The sequence below is a fragment of the Helianthus annuus genome, chromosome 9 (genome assembly GCF_002127325.2).
Source record: "Helianthus annuus cultivar XRQ/B chromosome 9, HanXRQr2.0-SUNRISE, whole genome shotgun sequence".
NCBI lineage: Eukaryota > Viridiplantae > Streptophyta > Magnoliopsida > Asterales > Asteraceae > Helianthus > Helianthus annuus.
In genome coordinates this window covers 41,608,401-41,628,067 of record NC_035441.2, presented here as the reverse complement: position 1 = coordinate 41,628,067, position 19,667 = coordinate 41,608,401, and the positions used below count along the sequence as shown (strand labels likewise).

Here is a 19,667-nt window from a genome sequence, read left to right as displayed (position 1 = left end):
TTACGGACCGTATGGCATGGGCCTTGCGGTCCGTAAGCCTGTGGCGGAAACACTTTTACCCCTTCACCCCCTTACGATCCGTAAGGCATGATCCTTATTGTCCGTAAGTGATCATCAGTGGCAAAAAAAAAAATTAACCTTTCATGATTTGAATGGTCAACTTGAAATTAAGAATTTTGATGGATTGCCTTTAACCCATACTTGCCCAGATGTCTACCCCATTATGCAATATGGGTTTGTAAGAAGGATGGGCTCATGGCTAGTTATTTATCTTGCATTATTTTCTTAAGACCCAAATTAATCAACTTGGATACTTTTGATTATTATTAATGACCCGATTAAGATTAGGTGCTTATAAATTTGCTTGGGGTCTCGGGATTTATAGTGTCGAAGTCGCTCAGAGGTATAAAATTAACATGTCGACATATTCGAAAATCCTACCGCATATCTTAATTAAATCCGGGTTTATATTATTTTTTTGTCGTATTTGACACGTGTCATTTATTTATTGGACACAAAAATTCGAGGTGTTACAGTTTTCTTTGATCAATAGCTTGGTTGGCCTTGTTGTTCTAAACTTCGTAATATATTACTTTGAAATTACTTAAAATTTAGTATGATTTTCTCATGTGAGGGATCGGTCTTTCTCATATGATGGATTAGTTGTTACAAAAACAACCAGTTTCAAGTTGTTAGTTAAACCATAAAATCATAAAAACTGAGCCGTATTAATCTCAGACGTGTCAAGCTAACCAAATTGATTTGGTTTAGACTTGAGCGCTTTATGAACGCCAAAAGAAATAATACTATGTGTTGTCATTATGTGATTTGAATTAGGTTGATCATATTCATTTATCTTTAAGAGTTCAACTTGGTGTATGTTATGTTTCTTCAAATTATGGAGTTATTAGTCTTGATATTTGTTAAGATATTCAATATGACCACAATCCATGTGATTGCAACTGTCGCCATCATGGTTTCCATAGCCCCAGTCATCTTCGTCGTCGTTACCACCTGTGTCCCCAACGACAAAAACATTACTAAAATTGTTTACGCAAACCTTCAAGCACATTCCATGGCATGCTTGACGACTACGCGTAATTTTGTTGTATTGTTTAGTAGTTTTAAAGAAATCCTGTAACCTCATGTCTAACTTGTTCACATCATATTTTGTGCTTAAGAGTTGGTCTGATCCACAAGGACCAAAAGCATCACCAATATAAGTTTCACCATTTGAATACTATCACACCACAACTCCACAAGCATCACCAATATAAGTTTCACCATTTGAATACTATCACACCACAACTCCACAAGCATCACCAATAAAAGTTTCACCCATTTGAATACTATCACTTTTGTAGATGATGATATGATATATCAATGTGCATACAACAAACTACTAATCATACACAACAAGTCAATTCATTTCATTCCAAGACTCTTGTTTCACAAAGACAACCAACCAATTCATTTCGGACTGTGTTCCACATTATAATAAGAATTTGGTTTTTCATGTCATTAACTCATTATGCCACACATTACAACGTTTTACATACACAAATACTACTCCCGACACTTATAATAAATATGTTTGGCTTTCCATAAATACAATGTATAATATTGCATTGGAAGTCAAACTATGAAGATAGTCCAGCTTACAGTACAACCATCGCCTATAGTACAACCACCTACAGTACATTTATTTAATATAGTTGGTTAGATACATTTTGTCTAGTTAGACTCGGATTTTCTGACACTTGTAAGGCGGTCTATGTACATTTTCCCAAATCCAATTATACGCCTTCCCAAATCCCCAATATTGTAACTTTAACGCTTGATGAATGCCTGCTAAAAAGTTGGAGCTCTTCACATCACGACACATACTCTAGAATCAAACAACATCAATTATGAAGGTAGTTTAATCCATGAAAATCTTGGTTATCTTTACCTCTTGCATCCCTATCCCAGATCCTCCGCTTCCAATGATCGGGTCGCCATCAAAGCGCTTGGTAAGCGAAAAAGGTCGACCCGATTGTGTTGAGATCGATGATGACAGATTACCATCGTCATTACAAGTTGAAGAATGCATAATTCTCGTCAACAATTGAGACCTGAGATCTGTAATGAAATCCAATTAGGGTTTCTAATGTTTGAATTGGATTAAGAAAACACCTAGATCTGAGATAAGTACGGAGTGAGAAATTAAAATAAAATTGACACTCACTTAAAATGCTTAACAATAAGGTTGACTGATGGCGAGCAGCGGCAGATTGGCGTCGAACGAGTGGTGGCGGCCAGGTGCGCAACTTTGTAGGGGTCGGGGGTGCCCGACCCCCCAAACTTTTCGCTGAGTAGTGTCTGGTATGTAGTTTTCGTATATAATTTTTCAGGTATATACGTTTTCGACCCCCTGGTTTTATAATTTTATTAGGTATATACGTTTTCGACCCCGATCAAAAATCTCGAGCGCTTCGCCACTGATGGTGATGGAGCACTGATTAGAAAGCAAATGAGTGGGAGAAGAAAACTTAAAAAGGGTGAAGATTTTAATAGCATGTTCCTTGTCTCCTTGAAGTTTCTAGCAAACTTAACATTTTTTGTTTTGATTTTCTTCTTAAAAAAAGGGTAAGATTTTAATAGCATGGTCCTTGTCTCCTATTTTAATAGCATGTTCCTTGTCTCTTTAAAATTTCTAGCAAACTTAACATTTTTTTTTTTTGTTTTAATTTTCTTCTTAGATTAAAATTCATATATTTATAATAGTTAATGTAAGTTTTAAATTATCTTTAAAGAAAATCAAGTTTAATGTAAACTAAATTATAGCTATAAAAATTTATTTATGATTTTAATATTATGTTTTCTAATTTAGTTATTATTAATAATACGTTAAATAAATATTATTAAATCAACAGAAAATGATGATCCAACTGAATTTTTTTTTTTACTTTTGAGAAGCATCAAACTTAGATAATTTAATGAAATTATTTTGTTTTCAGTGAAAATTGACAGAAGTGTGTTTACACTTTACACCATACGGATGAAACCGTTGGACAGAATCGAATCCGAAAATATTGACCTCCAAACCTGAAATTTCAAAAAGAAAAACCGGCCCGACATAGAGTGAGCTAGTATCTGTTTTTCGGGTTGGGTTGATATGGGGTTCTGTCATGAGTCGTGACTAAATATGAATCTTTTATGCAAAGATATTTCTTAATTCAGTTTTTACGCGAACCGAACTTGAATTCACCGCAAATTTTCGGTCCCCTCTTAATCATGAGTCGGGTGTTTGGGGTACCCGCTCCACCCCAGATACTACTCAACCCTATCTCGTTGAAGAATTTCATCTTTAATAAATAACTCGGGTCTAGAACTTTTTGGCCAAGAAAGAAATTAGAGATGGATATCATTATGAAATTGTTGTTGATTAGTTGATTATTTATTAGAGACATCAATTTTGATAATTAGATGTTACATTTCAATTAGAAGAAGCATTATTTATGTATATATTATAGACATTTTCTTGTTATAATATTACTAATTTTTGGGTTATAATTGGATGCCCATTGCTGATTTAATGGAATTCTTCCATATCAAACCTTACTACCAATTAACCCTTTCATAATTACTTTGTTTTGGTTGTTCTTCTCATGTGAGGATCGGTCTTTCCCATATGATGGATTAGTTGTTACCAAAACGTCCAGTTTCAAGTCGTTGGTTGAACCATAAAAACTGAACCGTATAAATCTCAGACGCGTCAAACTCACCAAATTGATTTGGTTTGGACATAAGGCTGATTTTGGTGGTTTCTGAACACCAAAAGATAGAGTACTATGTGTTGTCATTATGTGATTTGAATTAGATTGATCATATTCATCTATCTTTAAGAGTTCGACTTGGTATATGTTATGTTTCTTCAAGTTATGGAGTTATTAATCTTTGTATTTGTTGAGATATTCAGTGTGACCACAATCCATGTGATTGCTATTGTCACCATCATGGTTTCCATTGCCCCGGTCATCATCATCGTTGTTGCCACATGCATCCCCAACAACGACTAAAACATTACTAAACACAAACCTTCAAGCACATTTCATTGCATGCTTGACGATTTAATTGTTGCATTGTTTAGTAGTTTTAGAGAAATCTTGTAACATCATATTTTCCACAAGGACCACAAGCATCACCAATATAAGTTGCACCCATTTAATTACTATCACTTTTGTAGATGACCGTATGATATTTCAATGTGCATACAACAAAGAACAAACTACTAATTATACACAACAAATCAATTCATTTCAGTCCAAGACTCTTGTTTCACAAAGATAAGAGGTCAATTCATTTTGATTTGTGTTCCGCATCATAAAGAGAATTTGATGCATCATGCTAGTATGCCACACATTACAAGAACGTTTTACACATACAAATACTACTCTCGACATTATAATAAAAATGTTAGGCTTTCCGTATACACAATGTATAATATTGCATTGAAAGTCAAACTATGAAGATAGTCTAGCCTACAGTACAACGTGCTGACATTTACTTAATATAGTTGATCACATACATTTTGTCCAGTGAGATTCTGATCTTACGACATTTGTAAGGCGGTCTATGTACACTTTCCCGAATCCAATTATACGCCTTCCCAAATCCCCAACATTTTAACTCGAAACGTTGGATGCTTGTCTGAAGAAATGTTTGAGCTCTTCACATCACGACACAAGGCATTGGATCAAGCAGCACAACAGTTATGAAAGTAGTCTAATCCACGGTCATCTCTATCTCTTGCACCACCATCCCAGATCCTCCGCTTCCAATGATCTAGGCACCATCAAAGCACTTGGTAAACGAAAAAAAGGTCCACCCGTTTGTGGTTGCAGAACTAATATTAATCGACAACAATTGAGATCTGAGATCTGTAATGAAATCAAACAACAATGAAGGCAGATTTCGAAAACGCGAATTTCAATTAGAGTTTATAATATTTGAATTTGATTAATAAAAACTCTAGATCTGAAATAAGCACCAAGTAAGAAATTAAAATAAAATTGAATCTTACTTCAAATGCTCAACAGTTATGGTCGGATGACGGCGAGCGGCGGCGGACCGGTGGTGGATCGCGGCGAAGCACGGATGAGAAAGCAAATGGGGGGGGGGGGGGGGGGGGGGGGAGGGGAGGGTTGAGACCGAAAAAAGATATAAAGGTGGATTTTAATAATAAGCATGTCGTCTCCTTGAAACTTCTAGCAAACTTTATTTTCTTTTATTCTTTTATTATTAAATATTAAATTAGAATTTATAATTTTTGTAACATTAAAACTTATTAATCTATTTTTTTTTAATTCATCTTCGAGAGAAAATCTGTAAACAAAAATATAGCTATAAAAATATAGAGTAAATTACTGTTTTGTGGTTTAATCAATTTAAGTATTTCAGTCTAAAAAATAATCTTTTAACATGTTAGACCTTGAGTTGTCTTTTGTAATGGTTTTGACCACTCACACTAACTTTTTTTCTTTTTTTCAATTAAGTGTAAGGGTAATTATGTTATTATATACCTTAGGGTTGTTTTTCATAATTAGAAAGTTCTTTTGATTATTAAGAGATTATTAATGTAATTACTCAAGGTTTTTTATTATTTCGTTATTTTCATGATTATTATTTAACAAAATACGTTATAAATATACAAATAAATATGTATTTTAATTAACCGTTTGTTTTTATAAAAATCGTTTTAAAAAATATATTCTTTTACATTTTGTTTAAACCATCTATCGTTTTTTAAATTGTTCCTTTTAAACCATTTGCTTTTAAAATCGTTTTTTTAAAGTCGTTTGTCTTTTAAAGTTTTTTTAAACACTTCATTTTATACCATTCTTTTTAAAATCATTTATTTTTTAAACATTTTTAAAACAAATCACTTTTTTAAGTCGTTCATTATTTTAAATTTTACAAAATGACGTGTATAAAAACAAAAGAAATGTAAGATTTGAAAAAAAAAACATTCTAATAAAAAGTTTGCAAAACATCGTTCATTTTTCAAACTTTTTTAAAATGTTTTATTTCTTTTTCAAATCAACCATTTCTTTGGACCGTTTGTTTATTCAAAACTTGTTATATTTTTAACCTTTCGTTTATTAAATTCGTGTGTTTTTTAGTACTTTACACTTGTTAACTTAAGTTTTAAGGTTTTGTTTTTTATAAACTTCATTTTTTTAATCTTCGTTTTTTAAACTACTCGTTCGTTATAATCAGTCGTTTTTAAATTTTGTTTTTTAAAATCGTTCTTTTTCTAAAGTTCTTTTTCCCTAACGGTTATAAGTAAACTAAATACAAAGTTCAAAAAAATGAACGATTTAAAAAACGGTTCTAAAAGGAACGGTTTAAAAAACGCTTTTAAAATTAATGACTTAAAAGTGAATTGTTTAAAAAAAACTTTAAAAGATAAACAACTTTAAAAAGAATGATTCTAATAAACAAGCGGTTAAAAAATGAATAATTTTAAAAACGATAGACAGTTTAAAAAAGGATAAAAAACAAAGGGTTTTAAAAATGACGTTTATAAAATACAAACGCTTAATGAAAATACATATTTATTTATATATATAAAACATATTTTGTTGAATATAATCGTGTAAATAACGAAATAATAAAAAAAAAAAAAACTTGAGTAATTGCATTAATAATATCCTAAGTATTAAAAGAACTTTGTAATTATCAAAAACAGTCCCTAAGATATATAATTATCTAATTACTCTTACACTTAACTGCAAAAAAAAAGTAACAAAGTTAATGTCAGAGGTCAAAATCGTTATAAAATGCAACCTCTGGGTCTAATACGTTAAAAGATTATTTTTTAGGTTGAAAGGGTTAAAACTTGCTAAACCACATAGGCTAAACTCAAAAATATACTTTTGATTTATAGCATGTGTTGAGTTGAAAGCAGATTGGACCAAACTTAATTGAAAAGGATTGGATCTGAATCTGAAATTTCTAAGGGATTAAATCGGTCTGATATACGGTGGTACAAGCTCGGTTTTTTTTTTTTTGTGTGTGTTGGGTTGGGTTGGGCCATCATCGAAATGATTTTTTTTTATGCGAAGTCATTTCTTATTTCAGTTTTACCTTCATCAAACTTAATCGAACTTGAATTCATCTCAAAATTAAGAATGAGATTCGAATTCATCATCATCATACTTAGTAAATCCCACCAATATCAAAATAAAGGTAGGATCTGAAGAGGGTAAGATGTAGACAACCTTACTTCTACCCCGTAGGAATAGAGAGTCTGCTTCCAGTGAGACTCCCGGCTTGATAGTAGTTTTGTATCAATCATTAGATATAAGGCACATAACAGTAAGCAATCGGGACAAAGACCGATTAGTGCATGTACCCTTTTGTCTTTCAACTATCAACGCTACCACATGATGCATGATTAATTGTCCTCAGCTTTTAATGTTATTTTTACGAAATTAGTAAAATAACGTTAAAATTAGTGCACTTTCATTTTTGTCCCCCGATGGCTCACACATATATACATTACATGCGAATACTACAAACGGGCGTAATGAGATTCGAATTGAATATGCCTAATAGGTATTGTCTCAGTACGAAATGTCCTGAGTCAGATATACCTGGTTCATCCCAAATCCTGCTTAGCCTTACCTCAAAATAGAGTAATTTTTTGTATTGGAAGTTGTGGCTCGTGCAGGTTTGCGATCGATGTAAAACACGTGTGTGTATTCTTTTGAGTATACAACGACTTTACTTTAGAATTTTCTCTCTCGGTTGTTATACGGAGTGTCAGTACTATAACGAAGCATGAAGGAATCACACTAGTTTGGCGTGCAGCGGTAGATTGGCGTCGGACGAGTGGTGGCGGTCAGGGGCACAACTTTGTAGGGGTCGGGTGGCGGCCGACCCCCCGAACTTTTCGCTCAGTAGTGTTCGGTATGTAGTTTTCGTATAGAGTTTTTTAGATATATACGTTTTCGACCCCCCGGTTTTATAGTTTTATTATTAGGTATATACGTTTTCAACCCCCGGTCGGAAATCTTAAGCTTCGCCACTGGTGGCGGTGGAGCACTGATTAGAAAGCAAATGGGTGATTTTAAGAGTGGGAGAAGAAAACTTAAAAAGGGTTAAAATTTTAATAGCATGTTCCTCGTCTCCTTCAAGTTTCTAGCAAACTTAATTTTTTTTGTTTATTTTCTTCTTAAAAAAGGGTAAGATTTTAATAGCATAGTCCTTGTCTCCTATTAGCAAACTTAACATTTTTTTAATTTTCTTCTTAAATTAAAATTTTTATATTTATAATAGTTAATGTAAGTTTTAAACTATCTTTAAAGAAAATCACGTTTATTGTAAACTAAATTATAGCTATAAAAATATATTTATGATTTTAATATTATGTTTTATAATTTTGTTATTATTAATAATATGTTAAATAAATATTATTAAATCAACAAAATGATGATGCAAGTGAATTTTCTTTTTTACTTTTGAGAAGCATCAAACTTAGATAATTATCCTTATATTAAAAAACCAACGAAATGAACAGTAATAAATAATAAATATTAAAAAACGAAATGAATTAATATGAATTGTATCAGGCACCGGTATCGGTGTTAAATTTACCAAACTGAGTGTATTTTCGGTATCCGTTCGGCACCGGTATTCATCGGATTTTACCCCCAAATACCGGTGTCATACCAGTACCGACCATATCAAGCCATACTGTACCAGATATATTCAGTACCAGTACCCACTTCTGAGGATTTCGTTAACGGTGTTTTCGGTACCGGTTGATACCGAGCTCATCAAATCTTGTAGCAACGTAGCAATGCAAGTAATTGCACAGTTTAGATTACTTTTCATACACACAGTAAGTAAACTGTGTTTCGTTTGAATAAGGTTTTATATACACAACAACTTGTTTTGCTTTATTTTTTGTCTTTTTACGTAATGAATGAATTGTAGCATGTAAAATAAACTTGGATATTTAGATTATTGATGAGCAAATCGTATCAAATCCTGTAATCAAACCATTATCGTATCGGTACCAAATTTACTTTACCAAATCATTTTCGGTACCACTTTGGTACCCACCTTTTGGCGTTTTCAGAATCGTTACTTTCGGTTCGACACCGGTCTAGCACCATACCTATATTTAATGATTTTTATCTTCAAATACCATATCGTATTGTACCGAGCATTTTCGGTGTCGGTACCTAATTTCGATGATTTTCCGGATCGGTACCTTCGGTGTCGTTACCGGTACCGAGCTCATACATATTTTAACGTGTTATCACCGTAATAACTGAACCGAAAACAACCGAATTTCCAACGTGTAGGACGTGTGGGTCCTATTATTATATATTAGGTTATTTAAAATCGCATTTTTTGACGGATTGACTATCCTTTTCACGACATTTTTATTTATGTTTTGATATTCGGTATTTGCTTGACGTTACTGACACGCGTTTTGCAGTCATTGGGTCCCCACCGCAACGCGCGGGCGGAAATTTAACTGGTTTAATGAAATTATTTTGTTTTCAGTGATAGGAAGAAATTTGACAGATGTGTGCTTACACAATTACACCATACAAATGAAACCGTTGGACATAGAATCCGAAAATACTGACCTCCAAATTTTCGGAAAGAAAAACCGGCCCGACATAGAGTGGGCTAGTATCAGTCTTTCGGGTTGGGTTGATATGGAGTTCTGCCATGAGTCGTGACTGAATATGAATCTTTTATGCAAAAATATTTCTTACTTCAGTTTTTACCCGAACCGAACTTGAATTCACCGCAAATTATCGGTCCCCTCTTAATCATGAGTCGGGTGTTTGGGGTACCCGCTCCACCCCAGATACTGCTCAACCCTATCTTGTTGAAGAATTTCATCTTTAATAAATAGCTCGGGTCTAGAACTTTTTGGCCAACAAAGAAATTAGAGATGGATATCATTATGAAATTGTAATTGATTAGTTGATTATTTATTAGAGACATCAATTTTGATAATCAGATGTTACATTTCAATTAGAAGAAGCATTATTTATGTATACATTCATTATTGACATTTTCTTGTTATAATATTACTTATTTCTGGGTTCTAATTGGACGCCCATTACCGATTTAAAGGAATTCTTCCATATCAAACCTTACTACCAATTAACCCTTTCATAATTACTTTGTTTTGGTTGTTCTTCTCATGTGAGGATCGGTCTTTCCCATATGATGGATTAGTTGTTACCAAAACGAAGAGTTTTAAGTCGTTGGTTGAACTATAAAAATTGAACCATATACATCTCAGACGCGTCAAACTGACCAAATTCATTTGGTTTGGACATAAGGCCTATTTTAGCGGTTTATGAACACCAAAAGATAGAATAATATGTGTTGTCATTATGTGATTTGAATTAGATTGATCATATTCATCTCTCTTTAAGAGTTCAACTTGGTATATGTTATGTTTCTTCAAGTTATGAAGGTACTAATCTTTGTATTTGTTGAGATATTTAGGGGTTGTTTGGTAGCCTCTTAATCTATTCAGAGGCTGTCTCTTAATGAAATCATTTGTGGCCCATATGTCTGAATGAATAAGAGGTAACCTTATGTCTGACTGGATAAGAGGTAACATCTGAATGATAAACCATCACATGTCACATTCTTCTACATTATCTTTGTTAAACTCTTAAATGATTTCATTAAGAGGTAGCCTTTTAATGTCATTCAGATGCTACCAAACAGCCCCTTAGTGTGACCACAATCCATGTGATTGCGATTGTCACCATTATGGTTTCCATTGCCCCAGTCATCATCATCGCCGTTGCCACATGCGTCCCCACATTACTAAAATTGTTTACACACAAACCTTGAGCACATTTCATTGCATGCTTGACGATTTAATTGTTGCATTGTAGAATTGTTGTATTATTTAGTAGTTTTAGAGAAATCTTGTAACCTCGTGTCTAAGCTATTCACATCATATTTTCCACAAGGACCACAAGCAACACCAATATAAGTTGCACCCATTTAAATCCCATCACTTTTGTAGATGATCATATGATACATTTAAATCCCATCACTTTTGTAGATGATCATATGATATTTCAATGTGCATACAACAAACTACTAACTATACACAACAAATCAACTCATTATTATACACAGCAAATCAATTCATTTCAGTCCAAGACTCTTGTTTCACAAAGACAACCGGTCAATTCATTTCGAACTGTGTTCCGCATCATAAAGAGAAATTTGGGGCATCATGCTAGTATGTCATATGTTACAACGTTTTACACATACAAATACTACTCGTGACATTATAATAAAAAATTACTAGTGACATTATAATAAAAATGTTAGGCTTTCTATAGACACAATGTATAATATTGCATTGGAAGTCAAACTATGAAGATAGTCTAGCCTACGGTACAACGTACAGTACATGTATTTGATACATTAGCCTACAGTACAGGCTAATTCATCCCTCATGTAAGGATGAACGATCGTATGTAGGGAAGGTGAGTGAGATCATAACAAGTGGAGGTGAAGTAGAAGTAAGCGGAGTGTGGTACTACCGACCAGAGGATACTAAATATAGCATTAGTGATGTGCCGTTTATAGGAAAAAATGAAGTATTTGAGTTCGGTGAGGGTTTTTTGGAGAGCGTTGAAAGCATTCAACAAAAGTGTAAGGTCCTTACAATCCTTGAATATTTAGATCTTAAAACAGCTGACGTCCAACAAGTAGTACAACGGTTTATGAAAGTAGTCTAATCCACGGTCATCTATACCATCCCAGATCTTCGACGACACCATCAAAGCGCTTGGTGATTTAAAAAGGCGGACCCGGTTGTGTTGAGATTGGTTATGACAGATTACCACCGGTTGCAGAACTTAATAAACATCGACAACAACAGAAATCTGAGATTCATAATGAAATTAAACAGCAATGATAGCTCTACAATTAAAGGATTTCGATTTTCAATTAGAGATTATAATATTTGAATTTGATTAATAAAAACCCACGAAGTAAGAAATTAAAATAAAATTGAAACTTACTTCAAATGCTCAACAGTTATGGTCGGATGACGGCGAGCGACGGCGGACCAGTGGTGGATCGGCGCGGGCGAGCAACGGCGGCGGAGCACGGATGAGAAAGCAAATGGGGGTTTAAGAGTGGAAGAAGATATAAAGGTGGATTTTAAGAGCATTCACATCCAACCCCCTAAAATTATACATACATTCCACTAAAAAACAACTCCTATATCAATATATTTCCACTAAAAACAAATACTTTTTCTCTCTCCTTTTCAATTAAATAATATTTTTATACCTTTATCATTACATTTTTCTCTCTCCCTCACTCACAACCACTTTCAATATATATTAAAAAATTATAGTGGGTGAACAGTGTCCCCCCAAATATACAGATGAACAGTAACATTTTTTCTCTCCTCCACTCACAACCACTTTTTATACTTTTTATATTTTAAAAACACCACACTAAGAATATGATGCCTTGGATGTGAATGCTCGTTGCCCCTTGAAACTTCATTTACTTTTATTTTTTATTATTAAATTAGAATTTATAATTTTTGTAACATTAAACCTTTTTTTAAGAAAAAAAAAATATAGCTACTTTTTTAATCTATTTTTTAATTCATCTTCTAGAGAAAATCAATGTAACTGTAAAAAAATATAGCTATTTTTGATTTTGAAAGCGGATTGGATTTGAACCTGAAATTTGAAATTTCTGAAGGATTAAACCGGTCTAATATACAGTGGGACAAGCTCGCGGTTTTTTTTGGGTTAGGTTGGGCCATGATCGAAATGATTTTCTTTTTATGCAAAGCCGTTTCTTATTTCAGTTTTACCTTCATCAAATTGAACCGAACTTGAATTCATCTCAAAATTAAGAATGAGATTTGAATTGAATATTCTTAGTACGAAATGTCCTGAGTCAGATATACCCGGTTCATCTCAAATCCTGCTTAGCCTTAGCTCAAAATAGAGTATTTTTTTGTATTGAAAGTTGTGGCTAGTGTAGGTTTACGATCGATGTAAAACACGTGTATGTATTCTTTTGAGTACTTTAGAATTCATACATATTATTATAATTAACAAATCCATAACATTTTTCTTATGAACATTCATGAGACCAATAAAAGCCGCTCTACACATCCAAACCTACAATCAATAAGCTTCACTTACACATGTAAATTACAACTACAAGCTGCTGTGTATCTCTCGTCTATTTTACTTATCAACCTTTTTACGCTTTATTATCATAGACTAATTGACATGAGATGAGCGTCAAGCCCCTAACGTGCCCGCTAATGTGTCCTCGGAGAAAACACAGATTATGTTGAGGAGGTGGACTTTAAAGGTTAAAAAGGCAGAATAAATCTATAATTAGAGCACACTAATTTCCATTTACAACCCAAAATAAATCTCCACAAAGTTCCTCCAACGAAAGAAATCAACAACAAAATTTTGATCTTTATCTTCCATTTTGAGACCCACAAAACCAATGTTCAAATCCCATAATCAACTATGTTCATAGTTCATACCCTTACAGCCACTGGATCTTGCCAAGAGACCTTCCTCTTCCCACTGCCAACATTCCTAAACATGGATAACCGTTCATCTGTGTGCTGCTCGTCAACGCCTTTTCTCATCAAACCATGCATTACATGATCAAACGGCTCACGTTGCTCTTCTAATTCCTCTTCTTCTCTCTGGATCCAAGACACATATTTAGAATGAATTAAATCCAAGGTAATGAAATGGACGGGTCGGGTAACAGATCAAAATGGCTACTTTTTCATATGAGTCAAAATGGGTTGGGTCAAATTTTGTTTAATATGTATTTTATTACATATGGTTGGAAAAACTATATTATTTACGATAACAATCTATAGTTTTTTAAATAAAAGCAAGAGTTAAATGCCATTTTAGTCCCTGTGGTTTGGGCCATTTTGCCAGTTTAGTCCAAAGGTTTCATTTTTCGTCTGTGGGTCCAAAAAGGTTTCATCGTTGCCATTTTATTCCAGTGGGTTAACGTCATCCATATTTTTTGTTAACGAGAAGCGCAATTCGGTCATTTTATATGTAATTCTGTGAACTAGAAGGGCAATTCGGCCATATAAATTGATCGAGTTGCCTTTCTCGTTAACATAAATAATGGATGAAGTTAACCCAGTGGACTAAAATGGCAACGGTGAAATGTTTTTGGACCCACAGCTGGAAAATGAAACCTTTGGACTAAACTGGCAAAACGGCTCAAACCACAGGGACGAAAATGGCATTTAACTCTAAAAGCAATTTAGAATGTTCTACGCGTAAGAATTTTTATTCAAAGCAACTTTCAGCTCGTTTGACCCATTATCTCTTTAGCTTTAAGTTCTTATTACCCCTTTGATACTTTTGACCTGTTCACAGGTAAATGAAAAAAAATATATATTGCCACCAAAAAATCCCAAAGTTAAAAAAAAGTCTTAACAACTTACAGATATCTGGTTCAGGTCGATTTCAGGTTTTCGTGTTTGACCTGAAGGTTTTTGACTTCCAAACGCGTCGTCTTTCTGACTCAAATCAAGGAATGTGGATGCCTTTGGTCCATTGATCCTGACCCTTTGGTTCGCAATTGCTCTTTGAGCCGATTGTTGTTTTACACCATAAAAAGAATCTTCAAAAGTCAAGTCAAATTCAGGTGACGGTATGCTTCGAGGTGTTTTTTTCTTCCCTGAAGGTGGTAACTTGGGTAAAGTAAACCACTTTTCCATATGAACCTTTTCTTTGTTGCTTTTTCTGATGTGGGTCGGCTGTGGGTTCATAAAAACTTGTTCTTGTAGGGTTGATGACTTGTTTTCTAATAGAAATTTGTGTCTTCGCCTCAAGAACCTGTGAATGTAGACAACGAAACACAAGAACACAAAGTTAGAGATCACCAATGGATCAAATAAGTAAAATAAAAAAATAGATAATAAAAAAGCATGCTAAAAACAAAAAGGGTCGAATGGGATGAAACGCGTGTGTTCAATACTTAGAAGTAAGAACCTCCTAAGGGAGTGTTTGGATCAGCGCTTTTGAAATAGTTATCTTCGGTTTGTGATTCAGTTTCAAACAAGCTACAAATGATTATATAAGGGTAGAACAACTATGTATACCTTATTTACCTTCTTGACTGAACTTAAATTATATCACAAAAATTGTCATTTTTGGTCATTTGCCTATTAATTCTTAAAAAATCAAAATTCGTAAAACAACCGAGACATCTATTATCTGATTATTACAACTCTAGACAATAGAAGCGCACCCAAACACTATTGTAGATTTATGATGCCCTAAATCATTTTATAAACAAAATTTGATAACTTTTTAATATTATATTGTTCATAATCATACTTAACACATTAATTGTTCATGGAACTTGAAAAAAATAAGACACAGAAGTGTTTGTGACCAATTACACAACCTGCCTGATTGCCAATTTTATCACATCTACATATTAACTGATGGAGAGAATAAACCGCTCAGTATTTAGCACCACCATCATCATCATCATACTCAGTAAATTCCACCAATAGCAAAGCTAAGGTAGGGTCTGAGGAGGGTAAGATGTAGACAACCTTACCTCTTCCCCATAGGAATAGAGAGGCTGCTTCCAGTGAGACCCCCGGCTCGATAGTAGTTTTGCATCAAGCCTTGGACATAAGGCACATAACACTCAACAGTCGAGACAAAGGTCGATTAGTGCATGTACCCTTTTGTCTTTCGGCTATCAACGCTACCATGTGATGCATGATTAACCGCCCGCCGCTTTTAACGTTATTTTCACGATATTAACACCACCAAATAGTCGAAAAAACATGAACAGCACTAGCTGATAAAGAACTGTAATCCACATCATACCTAACTTCAGCTTGTAAGGTTAGCTTATTTTGCTTTAAGGCCATCAAATTGCTCCTTGCAGCCTCTGTTTCCTGTTAAATGGCATGCAAATATTAATCATTTTAAATAAATCTTAAAATCCTTCAAGAAAATAACTCAAATACTTTGGTTTATATATCCCACTATCTATGTAAAATTTATGAAAGATTTTGGACAAGTTACTACAAGAAAAACAAAACTTATAACTAAATTTTAATTTTTTTCCCATTCAAGAATCATGGTTAATCACTCAATAGTTAAAGGTGCATAATTATTGTCAATTGTGACCAAGAAAATTATCAAGAAACAACTGATAGTGAAGAAGATCTATTAAATACCAAGAAACACATAGATCATAGGGATTACAGATCAGAGACACCAATTGATTTTTATAAAAAAAAAAAGTCTGAAAGCCCGTCAAACAAAACCTACCCAGAACCCAAGAGATCATTACAAACACTAAAAAAAAAATAATAATAATAAAGATCAAAAGAACAAGAACCCTAAGACCCTCAAAAACAAGAAATCATAAGATCACCTGCTGCAACTCCATGTAATCTTGAAAAAGGGTTTGGTGCTTAAATCTTGCCCTAGCATCCTCATAATCCAATTTCATCTTTTTACTCATCATCAGATCTCAATTTCCCAAAAGGGGTTGCAAGAAAAATAATAATAATAATAATAATAGTAATAAGAAAGATGAGAGGTTGTGGGTATCAAAGACTTTAAATGAAGAAAGATGAACCGGTGGTGGTGATAAGAAGAAGGTTCCTGTTTTTTTCTTGTGTTGTTTGTGATGAAAAGTTGAAATTGTGAGCCAACAGAAAGCCCCCAAAAAAGACCATATTTTAGGGGGTTGCAGAAGTGGTTGGAATTTGAAGAAGAAATTTCATGTGTTGGTCTTGATTGATTTGTTTCCAAGATTTTGTTTTTTGATAAATGTTGAAGGATCAGTTGGGCCATTGATTATGGACTTGTTGTTGTGGGTGTACACACTTCTTTTTCTTTTATGGGGTGTGAATAAAGAATAGATAGAATTGAGGTTCACGATGTTATATACGTATGTATGTGTGTGTATATGTGTGTGGGTGTGTGGGTGGGTACTTTAGGTTTATTGGTGTCTGGTTTTTAGTTTTGATTGTGTATTGATGATGATCAGAGAGGGAAATTACTATTTTGCCCCGACTGTATAATTTTTTTGTTGACAAGTTGATTTTGCGTTGTTCTGGGTGGCTCTGCCGCTCTGCCATCTGGTATAACCTCACTTTTTTTATTCCAATAATGCCCTTCAAATTTTTTTTAATAGGAAATTTTACATACCACTACTTTTAAATTACACCAATTTTTACCCTAGGATTTCAACCCATATAAAAAGAGACTTCCCAAGAGTCACAAAGCATCTACCACCCCACCAAAGGGGTGATGACAATGCCCTTCGGTTGTTATGTTATAATAAAACAGACAATACCTGTTTGTTTTTCAAGAGGTAAAATGTCTGCAGTCTGCGGACCACATCTGTAGAAGAAGATGTGGAGCAAGTCAGCAAACCTCTGCAGCATGCAAGAAGAAGGTCGTTTGTTTTTTTAACGTATGTAGACTTTAAAAATAACGTATGTGGACAGTGGTGGTGGTGGTGGTGGTGGTGGATAGTGGTGTTTAACCCTTGCAGACCTTAGAAGATCTTAGAAGTGGTTGAATCAAGTCTACATCAAGAAGAGCTTGCACATTCGTTTTTTAATGAAACGTCTTTAGAAAAACAAACAGTCTGTGCATGGTCTACGTGAAGCAGACAAAACAGCCTGCGCAAAGCTTTTTAGAAAAAAACAAACAACACCTAAGCTTCCAATTTGTTTTATTAAATTTATTTGAAGTTTATATTATCTTTTTAAAGTGGCTTAATGTATTTGAGTTTTATTAAATTTATTTGAAGTTTATATTATCTTTTTAAAGTGGCTTAATGTATTTGATGTTTCAACCTTTTGCAAAAATAATGATATTACTATATTAACATGTTACACTTAATAATGCGATAAAAAAACCTTTTTTATATTTTAAACGTTGATGTGCCGAGTCGGTTTGAAGATCAGGAGTAGTCGATTGGGAGGTAAGGAGTTGTTAAAGCCTTTATACTCCTCTTGAATGAAAGTATAAGTAGGAGTTGTAGTAGTTTGGGCAATCTTCTCGTTTACGATTGCAAACTCGTTTATGATGGTTTGTGGATGGAAAACCTGTAGCAGCTACGACACAGGAAGAGTCGTGGTAGAATCAGAAAAGTCTTATGAAGGCATTGTTACAGGCAGTGACAACGAGCTTGTCATTAAAATATATATATGTTGAGATTTGTAATTTTTGACAAGCGTCAACAATGGCATGTGAGCAATTGGGCGGAAACGATCTTTTGCCGTTTGGAAAGATATTTGTATCCATGTTCACGGTTTCAACGAGAGTGTTTGTGAATGGTACAAATTGCAAAAACATGACAATACAAATATGAAACTTTGATTTTAGGAAGGGGGTTTTTGGAAAAGTCAAAATATGAAACAAACAAACTTTTTAAAAGTCAAATCACTAAACGAATAAACGAGCATGAGTTAACTTGATTTAAAATCTTTCCACATATGGTCTGCATCAACACAATTTTATTAGTTATATATAACTCTTTAAAATCAAATCCTCAATGTTCATCTTAAATAATGTTCGACTTCTTAATACAACGACCGAGAGTTATGAAAGTAGTCTAATTCACAAGAAGGAGCTAGGGTTGTCTTCAACTGTTGCACCGTCATCGTAGATTTTCCGCTTCCAATGGTTGGTACTCTATTGATAAGGGAAAAGGGTCCACCCGGTTGTGTGGGGGTGTTTGTGATTTCTTTTTAACTTCTCCTTCTCAAAAGTCCTTCTCAAGATCCAGAAGTAAGAAATCCAGACTTCTCAAAAACTCCTCTTTGAAGACAACATTAACTCTGAAAGTCCTTATTTTCATTATGTTTGGGATTCCTTTTGCTTGAGAAGAACTTCTCACATGATGTTTGGGGTTCCTTCTCTTCTCAGAAGTCCTTTTTGCTCCAAAAAGTCACTTTTAATAGGAATCCCAAACACCCCTGTTTGTGGAATACATGATCTTCTTCAACAATCGAGATCTGAATTTGTTTTTTTTCCATTAAAGGGTTACAAAAACACAAATTATAGGGTTTATGATATTTGAAATAGTTACGAACTAAGAAATTTAAAACCAAAAGAAAAAGTAAATAAAGAAACTCACAATCAATGGTGGAGAAATCGACATCTGAGAGAAAGCAAATGGATTTTGAGATTTTTTACACAAATAGTTTTTAGATTTTTTATAGAGTTAAATGTCATTCTAGTCCCTGTGGTTTGGGCCATTTTGTCAGTTTAGTTCAAAGGTTTCATTTTTAACCTGTGGGTCCAAAAAGATTTCACAGTTGCCATTTTAGTCCACTGGGTTAACTTCATCCGTTTTTTCTGTTAACGAGAAGGCCAATTCGGTCATTTTTTATGGCTGAATTGCCCTTTTAGTTAACAGCATACAAAATGACTAAATTGGTCTTCTCGTTAACAGAAAAAATGGATGAAGTTAACCCAGTGGACTAAAATGGCAACTGTGAAACCTTTTTGGACCCACATGTTAAAAATGAAACCTTTAGACTAAACTGACAAAATGGCCCAAACCACAGGGATTAAAATGACATTTAACTC

General features: G+C 33.9%; 1 protein-coding gene and 1 long non-coding RNA gene across 2 annotated transcripts; both read right to left on the bottom strand.

Annotated features, from left to right (window-relative positions):
• Positions 1 to 4,318: 4,318 nt before the first annotated feature.
• Positions 4,319 to 5,165, bottom strand: LOC110874259. The gene is made up of 2 exons (XR_002555780.2): positions 5,066 to 5,165; positions 4,319 to 4,922 (listed from the first exon to the last, which is right to left on the bottom strand). It is a non-coding gene; the product is annotated as an uncharacterized LOC110874259 (long non-coding RNA).
• Positions 5,166 to 13,403: 8,238 nt separating this feature from the next.
• On the bottom strand, positions 13,404 to 17,029 carry LOC110877492. Its single transcript, XM_022125641.2, has 4 exons — positions 16,489 to 17,029; positions 15,933 to 16,003; positions 14,528 to 14,921; positions 13,404 to 13,756 (listed from the first exon to the last, which is right to left on the bottom strand). Exons 1-4 carry the CDS (start codon positions 16,579 to 16,581, stop codon positions 13,583 to 13,585), a joined length of 732 nt encoding a protein of 243 aa, XP_021981333.1. The 5' UTR covers positions 16,582 to 17,029; the 3' UTR covers positions 13,404 to 13,582.
• Between the last annotated feature and the right edge of the window lie 2,638 nt (positions 17,030 to 19,667).